The sequence below is a fragment of the Anomaloglossus baeobatrachus genome, chromosome 5, assembly GCF_048569485.1.
Source record: "Anomaloglossus baeobatrachus isolate aAnoBae1 chromosome 5, aAnoBae1.hap1, whole genome shotgun sequence".
NCBI classification, from domain to species: Eukaryota; Metazoa; Chordata; class Amphibia; order Anura; family Aromobatidae; genus Anomaloglossus; species Anomaloglossus baeobatrachus.
The window spans coordinates 9,062,749-9,084,332 of NC_134357.1; the positions used below are offsets into that span (position 1 = coordinate 9,062,749).

General features: G+C 44.5%; 1 protein-coding gene across 42 annotated transcripts in view; it reads right to left on the minus strand.

The window, feature by feature from the left end:
• Positions 1-470: 470 nt before the first annotated feature.
• The window catches only part of TCF7L2 (transcription factor 7 like 2), a 278,623-nt gene continuing 257,509 nt past the window's right edge, over positions 471-21,584 (minus strand). For 4 of the 42 annotated variants that reach the window (XM_075348169.1, XM_075348206.1, XM_075348168.1 and 1 more), the window contains 7 exons: positions 17,055-17,180; positions 16,789-16,948; positions 14,370-14,477; positions 11,982-12,030; positions 11,341-11,391; positions 7,504-7,576; positions 471-2,815 (listed from right to left, as the gene is read on the minus strand). In XM_075348169.1, the coding sequence (XP_075204284.1) occupies positions 2,389-2,815; positions 7,504-7,576; positions 11,341-11,391; positions 11,982-12,030; positions 14,370-14,477; positions 16,789-16,948; positions 17,055-17,180 (994 nt within the window). In that variant the 3' untranslated portion in view covers positions 471-2,388. Of the gene's footprint in view, positions 2,816-5,179; positions 5,206-6,231; positions 6,305-7,503; positions 7,577-11,340; positions 11,392-11,981; positions 12,031-14,357; positions 14,478-16,788; positions 16,949-17,054; positions 17,196-21,584 lie in introns of those variants that run through there. The other 38 variants (XM_075348184.1, XM_075348204.1, XM_075348183.1 and 35 more) reach the window with 24 other exon arrangements.

Consider the following 21,584-nt stretch of genomic DNA (forward strand, 5'->3'; position numbering starts at 1 on the left):
CATCTCTGCTCCGGGCCCCTCTGCGCTCCAGGCCGCTCACTGCTCCGGGACTTTGGGCCGCTCTGGGCCCCTCTATGCTCTGGGACTTTAGGCCGCTTCGGGCCCCTCTCTGCTCCAGCACTCTGCTCTGGTACTTTGTGCTGGTCTGGGCCTCTCTCTGCTGCGGGACTTTGGGCCGCTCTGGGCCCCTCACTGCTCTGGGACTTTGGGCTGCTCCGGACCCATCTCTGCTCCGGGCCCCTCTCCGCTCCAGGCCCCTCACTTCTCCTGGACTTTGGGCCGCTCTGGGCACCACTCTGCTCCGGGACTCTGCTTAGGAACTTTGGGCTGCTCCGGACCCATCTCCGCTCTCGGCCCCTCACTGCTCCAGGACTTTGGTCCGCTCCGGGCCCCTCTTTACTCCGGGCCCCTCTTTACTCCGGGCCCCTCTCTGCTCCGGGCCCCTCACACAGACGAGACGTGACACGGTGCACATACTAAGTTGCTTTTATTAATCCAGAACTGCATGCTACAGATACTGTACAGCATGAACATGTAATTCATTACAAAAAAATTTTTTGCATGGTTTTTTTTTTTTAAATACCATTTTGAAATAAAAATCGGAATAAGAGCAAAGAACTGAACGGTAACATCACAGCCGTAAGGAAACATTCAAAGTATTCACAAAAAATGTTATAGTTATTTAATTAGCATCAGAATAAACCAGAGGAAACCAGAGACAGATCTACGATTGCGTCATGTCAAATACAATGGCACTCAATGAACGGATGAAGTTTCTTGGTTTTGTTCAAATTTTTTTTTTTCCATTTTTGTTTTTCACTTTTTTTGACATTTTTTTTCAACATCAACATGCCCGTTAGTTTTTTTTTCCTTTTAGTTGCCTGCTACAAACCTATACGTGGCAAGCAAGCAGAAGATTGGCAGTCTTTTGATCGCAAGTAATCTAATATACAGGATTTTGGCCCATGGGGGTAGTTTTTATTTATTTATTTTTTTGCACCTCATTGTTTTTCAATGCTGTCCAGTCACCCTCCTACCAAATATACCTGTTAAAGATGACAGAATCTACATACAAAGCTACCTATGTAACATCACATCAGAACATGAGTAACAAAAATACAGCATCAAAAACAAGGGGGGTTATTCACCGGGAATTTTGGCACATCAATCTGTCCACAGTCTACAGTCCTATCGGCGCAGGCTGGTCTCCTGTTCCTTAAAGTAAATTTACAAGACGCCGTTACAGAAAACAGCGGAAAAAAAGGGTTCTTTCCCTTGTTAATTTCAAGTCTTCTTTTAATGGCTTTTTATAGCAATTGTGTTTTTATGTTTATTTTTTTTGTACAATATTGATCCTTTAAATGCAGCTACAAATGTCCATTTGGTGGCAACTGAGTTTCATACAGAAAAAAAAAATATATATATATATAAATTTATATATAAACTTAAAAACCTTGTACAAATGATATATATATATATATAAGATGCTTACACAAAAAAAAAAAAACTTTATACAATGCGTCGGGAAAAATGGGGGACAGACAAATATTTGGAAAAAAAAAAAGACAACAGATAGGACACAAGCAATTTCCTAGGCAATAAATACTACTTACTGGTCCAATGGCTCTGAAAAATAGTTAACGCACCCACCCAAAATTTCCAAGTAGCATAACCTTCCCCTCCCGCCCAGAAGAAAAAAAAAATGTATAAAATAAAAAAAGAAGAGCGACCACCACCATGGAACAAGGCATATTAACACATTTGTTCATCTTTACCTTTTGTGTTTCTGTACATTTCAACAATAACAACATAACATCACAATAAAAGTTGTTTCACAAGAGGGCGCTGCATTCGTGGTGCCCTGTGGGGTATAAACTGGATGTAAAATGATTGGTTCGCAAGCTCGTATTTAATACAAATAATCAAGAACCAACTCCTTCCGCAAGGGCTGCTTCAAAATTGCTTCATTTTTTTTTCTATTTTCTTTTTGTTTTTTTTAATTCTTCTTTAAATCAGTCTTTTGAAAGGAACCTATCAGAACTACGACAGTTATGCATTTTTTGTATTTTCATATATTTATATATATATATTTATATAATTTCCCCCCTTCTTCCGATGCTAAAAAGACTTTTTTTTTTGTTTTTTTTTATTTAACGTTGATGATACAAATTTCAACAGGACCTTGAGGCTCGTAGAAGGTCTCTGAGCAGTCAAATCGGAAAAGGCGGAGGTAAAAAGACAGGTCAAATATTGACCAATGAACTTCATAAAACATTTACTAAAGTAGCCACTTGGCAAAAATTAAAAAAAAAATATATATACCAAAAAAATCATCAAAAACGAGAATAACTAATATTAAAAAGGATGAGGCGTCAGTGTTGGGAGCGACTACTCTAGCGACTTGGTGACAAGTGAAAGGGGCTGAAGTTGAGTTCCAGCCAAGGACCGATGAGAAGGTGGGAAGGAGGTTGACGGCTGTGTAAGTGACAAGGAGTAAGGAGCTGAAGACTGTAATGGACTGGGTTGGTGATGGTGATCTGTTCCATTCTGACAAATTGTAGTTGGCAGGTTGCTGGACTTTCGTGCCGGACTGTCTGTCAGAGGTGACTGTGGCATGCACAGCCGGGCCAGAGGGTCAGGCTTCAACGATAAAGATAGAGGTTGTGTTTGTTCAGTTTGTGGTGTGGAGTCTCTTGGAGGGGTGTCTAGCATGGTAGGAGAAGAAGGAGGAGAGTCTAGTAAGCTTCCGTCTGAAGAGGGCGGGCTGACGCAGCTGCCTTCACCTTGTATGTAGCGAATGCACTTTTTTTTTCTCCTACAAACAGGAAAAAGAAACATGAGATATAATAAAAGAAAATATAAAAAAAATATACAACCAAGATCAACAAAGTATGTCGATAAAATAAAATCTGCCTTGGGCTCTGAGCAATAGACTATTTCTTGGGGGGGGGGGTTACTTTCTTTTCTGTAACTACATTTTTAACTAAGGGCATTTTTCAGCTTTCTCTTAAGAAATACTATTCTTCCAATATCAGCTAAATGTCTGCGTTCCACAGGTGCTATACTAAGCTCCCTCAGTGACCAGAGGTGTATTATAGTTCATCATACTAAACATCAGAAATGACTGGTGATGATCTAAATGGCATAAATCTGCGCTCTCCTGGACACCAGAGGTGGTATAATTGCCTCTTTACTAAGCCTGATCACCTTCTATAGAAATAATAAATTACAGGAGATCTATTGTAGTTCCACAATTTACCACAGATTATATTGTGTTACATCTTACTGTGGTTTGTCATATTTTGAATTGATCTAAGCACCATTAGTGACCAGGGATGCAATGTATATTTTTTTTTTTATCATACTAAGCATCATAAATGATTGCTTAGGATCTAAGTATAATTTTTCTTAGCTCTCCAAGTCAACATAGGTGGCACAATTTATTCCACATTAAGTTGAATCACCTTCTGTAGGCAAAATAAATTATAGGAGATCAATTGTAGCTCCACAAGTCACCACATATTATATTATTTTACATTTTACTGTGGTTTGCCATGTTTTGAATTGATCTAAGCTCCATTAGTGACCAGGGATGCAATATATATTTTTTTATCATACTAAGCATCATAAGTGATTGCTTAGGATCTATGTATATTTTAGCTCTCCAAGTGAACAGAGGTGACACAATTTTTTCTACATTATATTGAATCACCTTCTGTAGGTAAAATAAATTACAGGAGATCAATTGTAGCTCTACAATTTACCACAGATGATATTATGTTATATCTTGTTGTCATTTGTCATATTTTGAATTGATCTAAACTCCATTAGTGACTAAAGATGGAATATATTTTTATTATGCTAAGCATCATAAGTGATTGCTTAGGATCTAAGTATAATATATCTTAGCTCTCCAAGTCAACAGAGGTGGCACAATTTCTTCTACATTAAGTTTAATAACCTTTTGTAGGTAAAATAAATTACAGAAGATCAATTGTAGCTTCACAAGTCACCAGAGACGGTGCCTTTATAAAGTATTTAAATCTCACTCAGGTTTGCCATACTTGTAATTGACTTAAGCTCCCTTAGTGACCAAAGGTGTAACTTTATTAATCACTGCCCATGTCCGAATATGAAGTAACCATAGCAATCCCAGTCACCAGAGGGCATGTAAATCTCAACATATCAAACTTTCTCTGATTATTGCTTCATAAACTGCCAGGGATGTATAATTAAACTTATCTCTACAAGTCCCCAGGGATGAAACCAATGTCATTATTTCTATATAATCGTGGACACTAAATTTGATCCGCCAGAACCTACAACCTTTTTGAGCTTCGGAAACCCCTGGAGGTGTTTTCAGTTAGAGGCACCAGAAACCAGAGGGGGGATTAAATATTTGCATAATAAGCTTTGTAGACTAAAGAGGATACTACATCTATTGTTAATCTTCACTTCAGCAGACACCGGTGTCAATATAGTGAAATTATATCATGAGTGCAGTAAATACCAAGACTTTAAACTCCTCCAGTGACCAGAGGTGGCAAAAAATATCATCTAAGCTCCCTAAGTGACCCAAAAATAAATAAATAAATATAGTAATCTGAACTGTATCCAACAACCCCAGTGATAAGAAGCATGCAGGGCTGAAATGCTAATGGCAGAAAATGAATGACAGAATGAAACAGAAGACATGAGCGATCACTTCATATCAATGATGATGTGATAAGACTTTCTTGTTAGTGGTTAGAAGGGTTTGCAGTCAATTCGCTGACATTGTAGCTAGCATGGGTGACTATATATTTTATGTATAATACTGGACAAAACAGCAACTGGTAGTGTAAGCCAAAGGTGCTACTTTTTGTGAAACTGGCATTCCTGCACAGAGCCCACTAGCAAGTTCTTCGGTCTCTTAATGGGTGGAGTAAGGCACAAAGACTATGCAACTGATCTATACTGGTCAAAATTGGCAAAATTCAGATGTAGTAGATGATCATGTCTGTAATGGAAGGCTACGAGCATCCTCATTCAAAGGAAGGGCCCAAGTGTGACGCCCTCGATACCTTCCTAGTGAATGATACTTGGTGCTCCATTACAATGGTCTTGGGTCTACATACTAAGACCATGAGACGGGAGATGAAGAGACATTACACACAGAGAGGGAGAAAACACATACCTACCATTGTTACATTCCAAATTCAAAGACTGCTTGCATCAGAATAAAGAAATAACAGGTTTTAACCAAAAGGAGCAATAAGAAAGAAGTTAGAAAGCTCAGACCCTCCACCAAGGTGTGTCCGCTGATTTGGCCCCCCTTATCTGATCACATTGGTACACATGCTTCACTAGTGGATGTCACAGTAAGACAGATGCCATCATATATTAAGACATTGTGCTCACAATGCAACATTGAGGTCAAACTGGTACAATGGAGACCATTGCGGTAAACTGGGGGCCACCTACGAAGGGGAGAAAATCCCTACAAAAAGCTTCTAGCGCTACATCAAGCTTGTTAGTTCCTTTTTTAATGTTGGTCTTGATGAGATTTTTCTACATTTTTGACATAAGGAGCTACAAGAAGATGTTTATCTAAAAATGTATTCTGGAAAAACAAGTAAACGGCATCCCTCAAAGAGGGGGCTTTATCCCTAAATATGTGACACTAAAACCTGGAGGATATGCGTTAAACATTTCCACCGCTCTTCACCAATTCGGATGAACGGAGGAAGGTATCACTGATGATTGGAGAAGATCTATGTATATAATTGGATTTTTACAAAGCACAAATTTGGGGGGAAAAATGGCCCATTTTAGTCTTTTCGGGAAGGGTGCATGTCTAGGAAAGTTTAAAGAGTAGTCGCTCAGCATATTCAGGCAACTAGGCTCAAACAATTTTGTAAAACTTTGTAACAAGTTTGTAATTGATTACATCTCAATGTCTTCATGACGGTAATGGGAAAATCTCAAGAAATTCTGGTCTCTACGCTCCGATTAAAGGACTATGGGGTGTAGGAAGATCTTCCCAAATTCTTTGGCTCTTGACTGTATTTGGTCTTAAGAAATTTCAATCAAGAATCTGTCACCAGAAATTTAAAGAATATAGAAAAAAAAAGACAAAGTCCAACCACCACCAGTAATGACCAGAGGACAGCAAGAAGAAGATTCATTGGAAAGATCTTGGAAGGACAGAAGGAATTGATTTATTCCCCATGGGCCTTGTAGTAAATATACCTGCATGGTTTGCACCATAGATTCTGTCGGTCAAGTCCAAACAATGCTCGACACTTCTTAGGAGCATTTGCATCTGTTAGCACAATGTAAACACACAAAAATACAACAAAATGGTGGATACTGCTCGGTTGCAGACACTTTTCTTAACTATGGTTACCTACAGAATATGCAGATTGTTTTTTTATTTGGTAATTCCCCCTTCAGTCCATGGCTAACATGCACAAACGTCCGAAATAATCAAGAAAGACCCATGGCCAAGTGGATGGAGACAGACATTGATCTGCTCTACAACATGTGGGATGCATACAACAGCCGGTGTCAGGCATCAGTCAATCAGATCCAGGACGTAGGGAGGATTGGGTGTCGGCTCAGCTATGGTTTTGGTAGACAATGGTTGGTGATACCTCATGACTAATGGATGACCATGCATAGAGAGAAAGAGCGAGAAGACACGGTCTACAGAGTGCACGGAGACTGATGACTGCCCATGAGGCCGATGGAGGTCCAACACCAACATGGTCAAGACAAAGGTAACGGGCAACGTCAGCAGCCAATGGGGGGGAAAAAAAGACGAATGGGGACAAAATCTCACAAGCTCTCGTCTTGCACAGTCAACAACTAGAAACCAAAGAGCCAATTCTGCAGCATTTGTGCATCGCTCAAGTGTATTCACTGCAACAGGAATGCCCAGTTTATTGAGGTTGTTAATCAGATTATTAATGAAGATGAGAAGCAGGCAGCAATGGTCGTCAGCGAGCTTGTTAAGTACTGTGATGGACAAGAGGCTGTAGATTAAAGAATGAGAAAAATGCGGGGGAGGGGGAAGGGGGCATTAGTTTTACTGCCGCTACCTGTACGTTCCCTATGATGGGTCATTGGTGGAAAAGTTTAAAAAAACGTGGGTAGCTGTGAACTTCTCTCAGAACCTTTTCTTAGGAGGCTTATGTTGGTATTGGTGTGCAGGCAACCTCTAGGTCTATAGACGCTTTTCATGAAGTTGGCCATGGTCATCGGACCACCATGTCTACTATTAAAGGGAACCAGGTCTTATTCCAGAAGTTCTTGACCCTGACCCTAAAATCCAATCTTAAATCATAAAGACTATGCTGCCTTGTGGAGCCCACCCGAAGGCTCCAGCCTCCGCTTCATGGACTAGCCGTTAGCTTAAGACAAAGAGCGGGAAATTACCAGATAAAAAAAAAGAAATAAACAAAAACTAAAAACAAAATTGGTAAAACCAGCCATATCTAAATCTGGAATAACCATACACACCTGCAAGGACCGCACCAGTTATTCTGCTGATCAAGGCCAAAGCGCGCTCGGCATTTCTTAGGGGCGCTGAGGTCTGAATGGGTTCAAGACAGAAGCGAGCAGAAAAAGGAACAGAAAAGATAATAAAAAAAAAAAAAAAATCAATGAACCGGTTACTAATTGCAAAAAAGCGCAGAACGTCAATATTATTATTATTTGTGTAATCAAAGAGGTAAGTAAAATAAGATCGTAGAATGAAGAATGATCCTTCCATAACTTGTGCTTCATTGGCGGATACCATTAAAGCTGCAGTGTCCCCGGCCTCCGGGGGGCGTCAGGAGGACAAGGGGCTGATATTTCTGCTGTTTTTCCTACATCTGCACTATATTATTTATACTCATTTTACTGTCCGGAGCTGCAATCATTGTGCGGCACCTGGAGACATTACATTGCAGCACTTAGCTCAGTTACAATCCTCATTGATTTTTTTTGCTTATTTACCTAATTTTGAATTAACCCTGCGGTTCTCCATCAGTTGGAAAATTACTTCTCTCAGTGGGTTGTCAGGACATGCTGGGAGTTGTAGTCTCGGAACAGATGGAGAACACCTCTGGCAGATATAGAGTTAACTTGAGAGACTTTTTTTCATGAACTTTGCACCAGTGTGCAGGTTTATTTTATGTCATAAGCGACGATACCCCATTGAAAGGACCTGGCAGGACATTTGGATGTAGTGATATGACCGTGTAAGTGATCGCTCCCTGTAACCTGACAGTTTTCTAGTATAGATCCAATGAGCCAATTATAAGAAATCTAGTGTAGATGCCATAGGCATGCTATAGAATGTAAGCCCGCAAGGGGCCCTCTTCCCTCTGTACTAGTCTGTCTACTGTAACTTGTATATGTATTCTGTATGTAACCCCCTTCTCATGTACAGCACCATGGAATCAATGGTGCTCTATAAATTATTAATAATAATAATAATAATAGGCAAATCAGGGTGTCCGTGCACTGGAGAAGTGTCCGTTTACTGTGGAAGGGTGTTTGTGCACTGGGTGAGTGTCCGTGCACTGAGGGGGTGTCCATGTACTAGGAGGGTTTCCATACACTGGGGGGTGTCTGTGCAGTGGAGGTTGTATCTATGCTTTGGAGGAGTGTCCTTGCACTGAGCTGGTGTCTGTGCACTAGGAGCGTGTCCGTGCACTGGGTGGGTGTCCATGTACTGGAGGGGTGTCCGTGCACTGGGTGGGTGTCCATGTACTGGAGGGGTGTCCGTGCACTGGGTGTATGTCTGTACAGTGGGAGTTGTGTCTATACATTGGAGGATTGTCCGTGCACTGGGGCGTGTCCGTGCACTGGGGGCGTGTCCGTGCACTTGGAGGAAGCCGTCCCAGTGTATTACCACGCCCCAGTGCTCTTCCAGTCTGATTTGCATATGGCTTCTACACTAGATTTCTTACAATTGGCACATTAGATCTATAAAAGAAAACATTTTTATAGGGCGCGATCATGTACACGGTCGTATCACTACATCCAAATGTGAACACATCCTGACAGGTTCCCTTTAAGTACGTGCCCCCTGGTTCAGATAAAAAAAAGTATGAGCACTTCCAATAAAATGACATGTGCATTTGCAATCAAATCAAAATCTGGGCTCTTGTTCCAAAAGTATGTGCCCCCCCAGAGGTAAAGGGAGATGTGTGGTGTCTCCTCTGTACACAAGGCCGGGGGACACTGCAGCTTGTAAAGTGCTTATCAGTCAATGTATTTATCTGTAAGTCACAACTTATGTAAAGAAAGAAAGAGAGAGGAGATGGAGCAGACAGATGAGCGGGCGGAGGCCATGAGGCATGCCTTTGAAGCAATGTGCGAGCATGATTGGGGGAAGCAAACAAGCGGAGTTCAGCATGCTGGAGTGAAAACACTTCTGGAAGCAATGACATCAAATAAATTAGATTAAGGAGGTTTTTCTAGGAATCTTTTGGATGTAACAGTCTGTGCTTTTCCCATAGTTAGTGTCTCGGGAGCTCTGGAAACAGACTGTTATGGGGGACACATTCTCGGGGACATACAGACATAGAATTAGGATGCATTATAGAACGTGCTGGAAGCTGAGGCATGGAACTTTTAGAATGTTTGAGAGATGACAGGAAACAAAGAAGTAAGAGACCACCCCGACTGCTGCGGGGGGCACACGTTTTACCCAGCATGCAATGGGGAGAGGCTGCAGATGGCCTCCCCCTGAGCGCCGGGACGGCCGTACAGATCACCTCCCCTCACATGGATGCTCTGGCTTAAAGCGCGTGACTGACTGCTGCAATCTGTCATCCACAATGTGGCCACCCGTCTGCACAATCCGCGACTAGTGCAAAACTGACCTCGTGATAAGACAGAGGACACAGCAAGAAGAAAGGGAAGGAAACCATCAGCATGGACGTTTACTAATATGCAATGTATCAGAATAACAAAAACAAGGTATCATCTGTGAATATAACATCAGACCGCTACAGACGCAGTACGGCATCAATCTGAAGAAGCGTGGACCCCAGAAGGGTCCCAATGACTTACAATGGGGTCTGCCTCATCCCACTCTCCAACACCGATGTGACCACAGCCGTATAACGCTTATGTGTAGCACTACCTCTGCTTGCTGTCAGTGAGTACAGTGTGTACAGGTAGAGGCTTATAATCCATCCTGACCCTGCCCTAATCCTCAGCTGTCAGACCCGTCACAATGTATCGCTGCAGGTGAGCACTCGTTACAATGTAATCCGATTTATGTACAGACGCGCCTGTAGCATGGAGTATAGAGGTCGCCTGTGCTATGGTCAAGGATAAGTGGGGGCAGGACCACCACTGACCAAAACTAAGGTAAAGTACTGCTGACATTACGTGGGATTAAGATGTCTGATGACGATTGACTCCACGGACAGTGGACGATCCCAACTTTATAATGCGTAGGCCGACCATAAGTAAGACATGATCATAACCTGTATCCACTGACAGGCAGGACGAATCTGAACACAGAGGATACAGAGAATATGCACATTGGCCTTTAGTGTGCAGTAATGGGAGTGTCTTCTCTCTTTTTCCAAAGCAGGGGCGTGGCCACAGCAGAAAAACACCTCCCACGAGGAGCAGAGAACCTCCTCTGAGAAACCACTTAGGGCAACCAGGGCATCAAGAAGACAAGGTCATTTTCTGTCCACACCTCATAGAACCTGATACATTGTTTTTTGAAGGGTCCCTTTTGTGTTACGCTATGGGCAGGGAAAATTCTGTCCCTCCTCTGGCTCCTGATCAAAACTATAGGTAGGCCCCCTTTTTGTCAGACCACCATGTTCAGCAAGCAGTGGGTCTCGGTCCTCGCCCAGTGTCCTTCTCATGTCTGCGTGATCCTCACAGCACTTTGGGGGCTGTTTCCCTCCATATGTGCTCAGTGCCCCCTCTAGGACACCAGGAGACAGGAATTTCCTCATGTTAAATAGCAAAGGAACAGCACGGTATTAATTATTAGTGCATGAGAAAAGGAGAAACTAGTGAAAGTCACATCCAGGCACATCTCAGCGCAGACCTGTGGAACTACAACTCCCAGCATTCTAGAACCCCCACAGCCCTCCCCCACCTGTCCCAGAGCTTAAAGCCAGAGCAACTATGTGTCCACGGCGGTGATAACGGTTTGCTACAAACTTGCGTTTCTTCATTCTCTTTCCCGTCCTCTCTCACAAGAAGTGGTTCATGTTAATAAATTATGATGGCAGTAAAATGCATAAAAATGTAAAATTGTCAGGGAGAAGTCAAACAATAAAATGATAAAAGGTAAAAATTAGAGGAATAAGGCCAAAAATGGCTTAGCACCTGTAATCGGAGGAAGTGAAAGGCAAGGGTTTAGGTAACATTCGTTGTGTTCTGAAAAATAAGAACAAATTATACAATAGTCTGGACACGGTCACTGGTATATATATATATATAGCGCTATATATCAGATTGACTATGCAGTAGGTTCAAACCTCCTTAATGCCTGAATTACACATGGGTGTGGACAGGGAATTACCCCAGTAAAGCATGCAGCAAAGACCCCGGCCACAGACCTCACACCCGCACACAGGCGCACACATGCTTGCACACGTATGGTAACACCACGCAGTTATGTTCTCATTAATCTACAGGCTGGTTGTCAATCATTTACAGTTAATATTACATACAGATCAGGATACAATGTATCTAGCATTACATGCAAAGTCAACACCAAATCTATACTTTATCTCAATGGCATTATAAACAGTGGGGGAGGGACATTATGGACGAGTTGGGGGGGGGGGGGGAATTATACAAGGGGTTCACTAATCACCAGCGCAGGGGGCTGTACGGTCTAGGAGTCAATGCTGGGCATTGATACCAGAGTGCGGCAGCTCCTCATGGGCGGTGCTTTGTGATCCTGGGCCTGCTGGGAGAGGGAGGGGTGGAGTGGAGGGGGTCCATTGTGGGGTGTTACTTACCGTTACTCTCTCCTGGCTGCTTGTCTCTTTTCCTCTTCTTCTTTTTCCCCTATAGAGGAAACAGAAGGGACAGACATAGTTTATACAGTGGGAAATGGTCTGAAATCATCCTATTGATACAATTCCATCTACATAGACAGGTGACTACTATGGCCGACCAACTGGTGGCCTCAGGGTCTATCATGCACAAGTCCATCTGCAGCCTGATAGTCTCAAGAGTCTACTGGAGGAAAGAGAAATGTCACTGGGCCGGCAGCTGGATACATTGTATACAATAAGGAAAAGGGCCCCAGTCACAGGGGAAGTAATGGGAGGTCAACTACACCTCCCATCATCCTACACAGAGGACAACATTCCGGGTCACCACCACCCAACACACAACAGACAAGGAGAAAAGACACATTCAAAGTCACCCGATATATTCTAGAGCCACCAAATGTGTAACTCATGGTGAAGAGGAGTGCAAAGAGCTAAAAGAAGGGAAGAAAGAAAGAAGGAACAATGCACAGAAATGCACACATGGGAAGTACTGATGAAAGACAAGAAAGCAAAGGAATGAGAGGAGGAAAGGCCGGTGGAAAATAAAAGATAAGAAAAATGATAGTGGAAAGGAAAGAAAAAGGAGGGAAGTGATACAAGTGAAAAATGGGGAAGAAAAGAGGAAAAAATATAGAAATAAAGGAAAGAAAAAGAAGGAATAATGCACAGAAATACAAAGCACATTGAAACTACTGATGAAAGACAAGAAGGCGAAGGAAGGAGAGGAGGAAAGGCAGGGGGAAAATAAAAGATAAGAAAAATGATAGTGGAAAGGAAAGAAAAAGGAGGGAAATGATACAAGTGAAAAATCGGGAAGGAAATAGGAAAACATATAGAAATAAAGGAAAGAAAAAAGTAAAAAAGAAAAAAATGAAATGTGGGAAAAGAGAAGGAGAGGAGGAAGTTCAGGTGAAGGCAAAAAGAACGAATAATAGAGCAAGAAAAGTAAAAAAAGGAAAGAATAGAGGAAGAAAAGGGGGATAACGGGAACAATATCAACAAAAGAAAGGACAAGAAAGAGGTAAATAAAATACGGAGACGGAAAGGACAAAAATAGGGGAAGGAAAATGTAAAAATAGAACAGAGTGAGGAAAAGGTAAGGAGAGAATAGAAATGAGAGAAAATCGAACAGAAGCAGGGGATGGAAAAGGAAATAAAAGGAATAGAATAAATGAAGAAATATAGACAAGGAAGAAAGAAAACAGAAAAATAGGAAACATAAAATAAGTGTAGAAAAGAAAAAAAATGAAAAGTAGAGAGAAGGTAAAGAAACTGAAAAAGAAATGGAGCAAAGGAGAAAAAGAAGGTAGAAGTAGGGAAGAAAAAGAAGAAAGGAAGAAGACAGAAAAGGAAAAGAGTTGAAGAAAAGTACAAACTTAGAATAGAATAAAAAGTGAAGGACCAGAATGTAAAAGGAAATAAAGGAGTTAAAGGATGGGAAAGACGCAGATAAAAGCAAAGGAAAGAAAGAGAACCAAAAAGACGAGGGAGGAAATAGCAAAGAGGAAGGGAAAGAAAGAGAGGAATAGTAGAAGAAAGAAAAAGTAAGATAAAGAGGTGGAAGGGAAGAAATAAGAAATGATAGGGACAGGAAAAGAAATGGGAGGAGAAAAACAGAATATAAAAAAGATGAGAAAGGAAGGACGTGAAAAAGGGAAAGTAACGAAAAAATAAAGTAGAGCAATAGAAAAGAAAGATGAGGATTAACACTAGAACTACTGAGGTAGTCATTTTGACTACTTTGCACTATGTATTTCTATATAGGTGTCACGAGTCCAGTAGTTCTAGTGTTAAAGGATACAGACTAGAAGAAAGGGATCAAGAGAAGGGGAATCCTGGAGTGAAGGATGGAGAGAAGTGGAAGGCGCATGTCGTGTGTCAATGTAAAGTGTGGGCGATGTTGGGGTTCATGGGGACGACCCTTGCCTGTCAGTATTAGGCACATTCTCAAATGATGATAAAGGGGCTTCAATTTGCAACTCCATTCGGCAGATTTATTATTTCTGCCCTAAATTTGGACACTAAATCTAGACCAGGTGGCAGCCGCACCAAATTCATCCAGTGGTGCAGAGATTTGACGCCTCAGACTAGACATGGACACGTTCTCACACATACAGGAGCTTTCAGCAGACAGATATTATGTGCTAAAATTTTGTCTCAATTTCTGGTGCAATTTGTTGCATTTTAAGCCAGCACCTGCTGTTTTCTAGACATTCAAGAGTTCAGTGTTAGCGGCAGATGCCACCTTCTGTACTAAGCAATCAGATACAGTCATCCGGATCAGTCTTGCAATAATACATTGTAAATCTCTATATAAGGGGAATAAATACCACCTACATAGGAACCTACATAGTTATCCCTTGCCGACCAGCCGGGGTAGAGCTGCATGTGCAGCTGCCGTTCCTTCCGTGCCAGCTCGTAGTATTTCGCTTGTTCCTCTCTCGATAACGCGTGCCACTGTACGGAGAAAAAGAAGAGAAATTACATCGTATAGTAAAGAAAACGTGTGGGTAATATCGTCTATCTGTTATCACAAGTGATGAGCGAGCACTACCGGTACTCGTAACTAGTGATGAGCGGGCACTACCATGCCCGGATGCTCGGGTCCTGTAACTAGTGATGAGCGGGCACTACCATGCTCAGGTGCTCAGTACTCGTAACTAGTGATGAGCGGGCACTACCATGCTCGGGTGCTCGGGTCCTGTAACTAGTGATGAGTGGGCACTATCATGCCCGGGTGCTCAGTACTGGTAACTAGTGATGAGCGGGCACTACCATGCCCGGGTGCTCAGTATTAGTAACTATTGATGAGGGGGCACTACCATGCTCAGGTGCTCAGTACTGGTAACTAGTGATGAGCGGGCACTACCATGCTCGGGTGCTCAGTACTGGTAACTAGTGATGAGCGGGCACTACCATGCTCGGGTGCTCGGTACTCGTAACTACTGATGAGCGGGCACTACCATGCTCGGGTGCTCAGTACTGGTAACTAGTGATGAGCGGGCACTACCATGCTCGGGTGCTCGGTACTCGTAACTACTGATGAGCGGGCACTACCATGCTCGGGTGCTCTGTACTCGTAACTAGTGATGAGCGGGCACTACCATGCTCAGGTGCTCAGTACTGGTAACTAGTGATGAGCGGGTACTACCATGCTCGAGTGCTCAGTACTCGTAACTAGTGATGAGCGGGCACTACTATGCTCGGGTGCTCAGTACTCGTAACTAGTGCCCGCTCATCACTAGTTACCAGTACTGAGCACCCGAGCATGGTAGTGCCCACTCATTACTAGTTACGAGTACTGAGCACCCGAGCACGGTAGAGTCCACTCATCACTAATTACAAGTACTAAGCACCCGAGCATGGTAGTGCCCGCTCATCACTAGTTACCAGTACTGAGCACCCGAGCATGGTAGTGCCCGCTCATCACTAGTTACCAGTACTGAGCACCTGAGCATGGTAGTGCCCGCTCATCACTAGTTACCAGTACTGAGCACCCGAGCATGGTAGTGCCCGCTCATCACTAGTTACCAGTACTGAGCACCCGAGCATGGTAGTGCCCGCTCATCACTAGTTACCAGTACTGAGCACCTGAGCATGGTAGTGCCCGCTCATCACTAGTTACCAGTACTGAGCACCCGAGCATGGTAGTGCCCACTCATTACTAGTTACGAGTACTGAGCACCCGAGCACGGTAGAGTCCGCTCATCACTAGTTACAAGTACTAAGCACCCGAGGATGGTAGTGCCCGCTCATCACTAGTTACCAGTACTGAGCACTTGAGCATGGTAGTGCCCGCTCATCACTAGTTACCAGTACTGAGCACCCGAGCATGGTAGTGCCCGCTCATCACTAGTTACCAGTACTGAGCACCCGAGCATGGTAGTGCCCACTCATTACTAGTTACGAGTACTGAGCACCCGAGCACGGTAGAGTCCGCTCATCACTAGTTACAAGTACTAAGCACCCGAGCATGGTAGTGCCCGCTCATCACTAGTTACCAGTACTGAGCACTTGAGCATGGTAGTGCCCGCTCATCACTAGTTACCAGTACTGAGCACCCGAGCATGGTAGTGCCCGCTCATCACTAGTTACCAGTACTGAGCACCCGAGCATGGTAGTGCCCGCTCATCACTAGTTACCAGTACAGAGCACCCGAGCATGGTAGTGCCCGCTCATCACTAGTTACCAGTACTGAGCACCTGAGCATGGTAGTGCCCGCTCATCACTAGTTACCAGTACAGAGCACCCGAGCATGGTAGTGCCCGCTCATCACTAGTTACCAGTACAGAGCACCCGAGCATGGTAGTGCCCGCTCATCACTAGTTACCAGTACTGAGCACCCGAGCATGGTAGTGCCCGCTCATCACTAGTTACGAGTACAGAGCACCCGGGCATGGTAGTGCCCGCTCATCACTAGTTACCAGTACTGAGCACCTGAGCATGGTAGTGCCCGCTCATCACTAGTTACCAGTACTGAGCACCCGAGCATGGTAGTGCCCGCTCATCACTAGTTACCAGTACAGAGCACCCGAGCATGGTAGTGCCCGCTCATCACTAGTTACCAGTACTGAGCACCCGAGCATGGTAGTGCCCGCTCATCTCTAGTTACCAGTACTGAGCACCCGAGCATGGTAGTGCTCACTCATCACTATTTTGCATCTATCAGAAACAACAACCCCCAGCATTCTGACTAAGCAGGTATGCTCTGATGAACCTATTACATATATTCAGCGCCCGCTGAACCTGTAATGGAGGAGACACGTACCCTTCGGCCGAGGATCTGGTTGATGGCGGCGCTCTCTTTTAATGTGCATTCTGCGACCACTTTTGCTCGCATTTCCTTCATATATAACATAAATGCGTTTAGAGGCTTTTTTATATGAGGTTTCTTCTTTTCTTCTTCCTTTTTGGAATCCTGATGTTTTCTGCAGAAAAATAAAAAGAAAGCAGAGCCGTTACCTTCTCTGTGCACCGAGGGGCGACGTGGGCACGGGATGGCGGCAGAGCAGAAGGCAGGAAGGATGAACTCACGAGCTGTGCAGAGATCCCAGGTCACTCTGCGACGATTCCTGTTTGACGGTTGGGGTCACTATGGCGGGATGAGGGATTCCAGTTGTGTGTAAACTGTGGTGTGGCGGTACCATGTGTGGGGGGAATCTGGAGGATAGAAAGCTGTGTAAATTGTCAGAATAAACATGCATGAAAGGGGAGGGATGTCTCATTAACATAATAGTCATTCATTAGCCATAATTACATTGCACTCATCATATACCGTGGCGTTGTACACAGAATATGCTCAGAAAACCTGATCCATCGTCACAGGACAACAATCAGCCTAGATATAGAATGGAACAGACCACTATAAAAAAAAAATCAGCCCCTAATGTCACATTTATGGGTTAAGTACCATCATATAAGAAATGTCAGCCCCATAATGTCAGCTGTCACCCCTATAATGTCAGCTCTGCCCCCCTATAATGTCAGCTCTGCCCCCCTATAATGTCAGCTCTGCCTCCTCTATAATGTCAGCTCTGCCTCCTCTATAATGTCAGCTCTGCCTCCTCTATAATGTCAGCTCTACCTCTCTATAATGTCAGCTCTGCCCCCCTATAATGTCAGCTCTGCCTCCTCTATAATGTCAGCTCTGCCTCCTCTATAATGTCAGCTCTGCCTCTCTATAATGTCAGCTCTGCCTCCTCTATAATGTCAGCTCTGCCTCCCTATAATGTCAGCTCTGCCTCCTCTATAATGTCAGCTCTGTCCACTCTATAATGTTAGCTCTGTCTCCTCTATAATCTCAGCTCTGCCCCCCTATAATGTCAGCTCTGCCTCCCTATAATGTCAGCTCTGCCTCCTCTATAATGTCAGCTCTGCCTCCTCTATAATGTCAGCTCTGCCCCCCTATAATGTCAGCTCTGCACCCCTATAATGTCAGCTCTGCCTCCCTATAATATCAGCTCTGCCTCCTCTATAATGTCAGCTCTGCCTCCTCTATAATGTCAGCTCTGCCTCCCTATAATGTCAGCTCTGCCTCCCTATAATGTCAGCTCTGCCTCCTCTATAATGTCAGCTCTGCCTCCTCTATAATGTCAGCTCTGCCTCCCTATAATGTCAGCTCTGCCTCCTCTATAATGTCAGCTCTGCCTCCTCTATAATGTCAGCTCTGCCCCTTCTATAATGTCAGCTCTGCCACCCCTATAATGTCAGCTCTGCCCCCCTATAATGTCAGCTCTGCCCCCCTATAATGTCAGCTCTGCCCCCTCTATAATGTCAGCTCTGCAACCTCTATAATCTCAGCTCTGCCACCCCTATAATGTCAGCTCTGCCTCCTCTATAATGTCAGCTCTGCCTCCTCTATAATGTCAGCTCTGCCTCCTCTATAATGTCAGCTCTGTCCACTCTATAATCTCAGCCCTTCCCCCTCTATAATGTCTGGTCTGCCCCTTCTATAATGCCAGCTCTACCCCCAATGTCAGCTCTGCCTCCTCTATAATGTCAGCTCTGCCTCCTCTATAATGTCAGCTCTGCCTCCTCTATAATGTCAGCTCTGCCTCCCTATAATGTCAGCTCTGCCACCCCTATAATGTCAGCTCTGCCTCCTCTATAATGTCAGCTCTGCCTCCCTATAATGTCAGCTCTGCCTCCCTATAATGTCAGCTCTGCCTCCCTATAATGTCAGCTCTGCCTCCTCTATAATGTCAGCTCTGCCTCCCTATAATGTCAGCTCTGCCTCCCTATAATGTCAGCTCTGCCTCCTCTATAATGTCAGCTCTGCCCCTTCTATAATGTCAGCTCTGCCACCCCTATAATGTCAGCTCTGCCCCCCTATAATGTCAGCTCTGCCCCCCTATAATGTCAGCTCTGCCCCCTCTATAATGTCAGCTCTGCAACCTCTATAATCTCAGCTCTGCCACCCCTATAATGTCAGTTCTGCCTCCTCTATAATGTCAGCTCTGCCTCCTCTATAATGTCAGCTCTGCCTCCTCTATAATGTCAGCTCTGTCCACTCTATAATCTCAGCCCTTCCCCCTCTATAATGTCTGGTCTGCCCCTTCTATAATGCCAGCTCTACCCCCAATGTCAGCTCTGCCTCCTCTATAATGTCAGCTCTGCCCCCCTATAATGTCAGCTCTGCCCCCCTATAATGTCAGCTCTGCACCCATATAATGTCAGCTCTGCCTCCTCTATAATGTCAGCTCTGTCCCCTCTATAATCTCAGCTCTTCCCCCCTATAATATCAGCTCTGCCTCCCTATAATGTCAGCTCTGTCCACTCTATAATCTCAGCCCTTTCCCCTCTATAATGTCAGCTCTGCCCCCCTATAATGTCAGCTCTGTCTCCTCTATAATGTCAGCTCTGCCCCCCTATAATGTCAGCTCTGCACCCATATAATGTCAGCTCTGTCCACTCTATAATGTTAGCTCTGTCTCCTCTATAATCTCAGCTCTGCCCCCCTATAATGTCAGCTCTGCCCCCCTATAATGTCAGCTCTGCCTATTCTATAATGTCAGCTCTGCCTCCTCTATAATGTCAGCTCTGCCTCCTCTATAATGTCAGCTCTGCCTCCCTATAATGTCAGCTCTGCCTCCCTATAATGTCAGCTCTGCCTCCTCTATAATGTCAGCTCTGCCTCCCTATAATGTCAGCTCTGCCTCCCTATAATGTCAGCTCTGCCTCCTCTATAATGTCAGCTCTGCCTCCTCTATAATGTCAGCTCTGCCTCCCTATAATGTCAGCTCTGCCTCCTCTATAATGTCAGCTCTGCCTCCTCTATAATGTCAGCTCTGCCTCCTCTATAATGTCAGCTCTGCCTCCTCTATAATGTCAGCTCTGCCTCCTCTATAATGTCAGCTCTGCCACCTCTATAATGTCAGCTCTGCCTCCTCTATAATGTCAGCTCTGCCTCCTCTATAATGTCAGCTCTGCCTCCTCTATAATGTCAGCTCTGTCCACTCTATAATGTTAGCTCTGTCTCCTCTATAATCTCAGCTCTGCCCCCCTATAATGTCAGCTCTGCCCCCCTATAATGTCAGCTCTGCCTATTCTATAATGTCAGCTCTGCCTCCCTATAATGTCAGCTCTGCCACCCCTATAATGTCAGCTCTGCCTCCTCTATAATGTCAGCTCTGCCTCCCTATAATGTCAGCTCTGCCTCCCTATAATGTCAGCTCTGCCTCCCTATAATGTCAGCTCTGCCTCCTCTATAATGTCAGCTCTGCCCCTTCTATAATGTCAGCTCTGCCACCCCTATAATGTCAGCTCTGCCCCCCTATAATGTCAGCTCTGCCCCCCTATAATGTCAGCTCTGCCCCCTCTATAATGTCAGCTCTGCAACCTCTATAATCTCAGCTCTGCCACCCCTATAATGTCAGCTCTGCCTCCTCTATAATGTCAGCTCTGCCTCCTCTATAATGTCAGCTCTGTCCACTCTATAATCTCAGCCCTTCCCCCTCTATAATGTCTGGTCTGCCCCTTCTATAATGCCAGCTCTACCCCCAATGTCAGCTCTGCCTCCTCTATAATGTCAGCTCTGCCCCCCTATAATGTCAGCTCTGCCACCCCTATAATGTCAGCTCTGCCTCCTCTATAATGTCAGCTCTGCCTCCCTATAATGTCAGCTCTGCCTCCCTATAATGTCAGCTCTGCCTCCCTATAATGTCAGCTCTGCCTCCTCTATAATGTCAGCTCTGCCCCTTCTATAATGTCAGCTCTGCCACCCCTATAATGTCAGCTCTGCCCCCCTATAATGTCAGCTCTGCCCCCCTATAATGTCAGCTCTGCCCCCTCTATAATGTCAGCTCTGCAACCTCTATAATCTCAGCTCTGCCACCCCTATAATGTCAGCTCTGCCTCCTCTATAATGTCAGCTCTGCCTCCTCTATAATGTCAGCTCTGTCCACTCTATAATCTCAGCCCTTCCCCCTCTATAATGTCTGGTCTGCCCCTTCTATAATGCCAGCTCTACCCCCAATGTCAGCTCTGCCTCCTCTATAATGTCAGCTCTGCCCCCCTATAATGTCAGCTCTGCCCCCCTATAATGTCAGCTCTGCACCCATATAATGTCAGCTCTGCCTCCTCTATAATGTCAGCTCTGTCCCCTCTATAATCTCAGCTCTTCCCCCCTATAATATCAGCTCTGCCTCCCTATAATGTCAGCTCTACCACCCATAATGTCAGCTCTGCCTCCCTATAATGTCAGCTCTGTCCACTCTATAATCTCAGCCCTTTCCCCTCTATGTCAGCTCTGCCCCCTCTATAATCTCAGCTCTGCCCCCCTATAATGTCAGCTCTGTCTCCTCTATAATGTCAGCTCTGCCCCCTCTATAATGTCAGCTCTGCCCCCCTATAATGTCAGCTCTGTCTCCTCTATAATGTCAGCTCTGCCCCCCTATAATGTCAGCTCTGCACCCATATAATGTCAGCTCTGTCCACTCTATAATGTCAGCTCTGTCTCCTCTATAATCTCAGCTCTGCCCCCCTATAATGTCAGCTCTGCCCCCTTATAATGTCAGCTCTGCCTATTCTATAATGTCAGCTCTGCCACCTCTATAATGTCAGCTC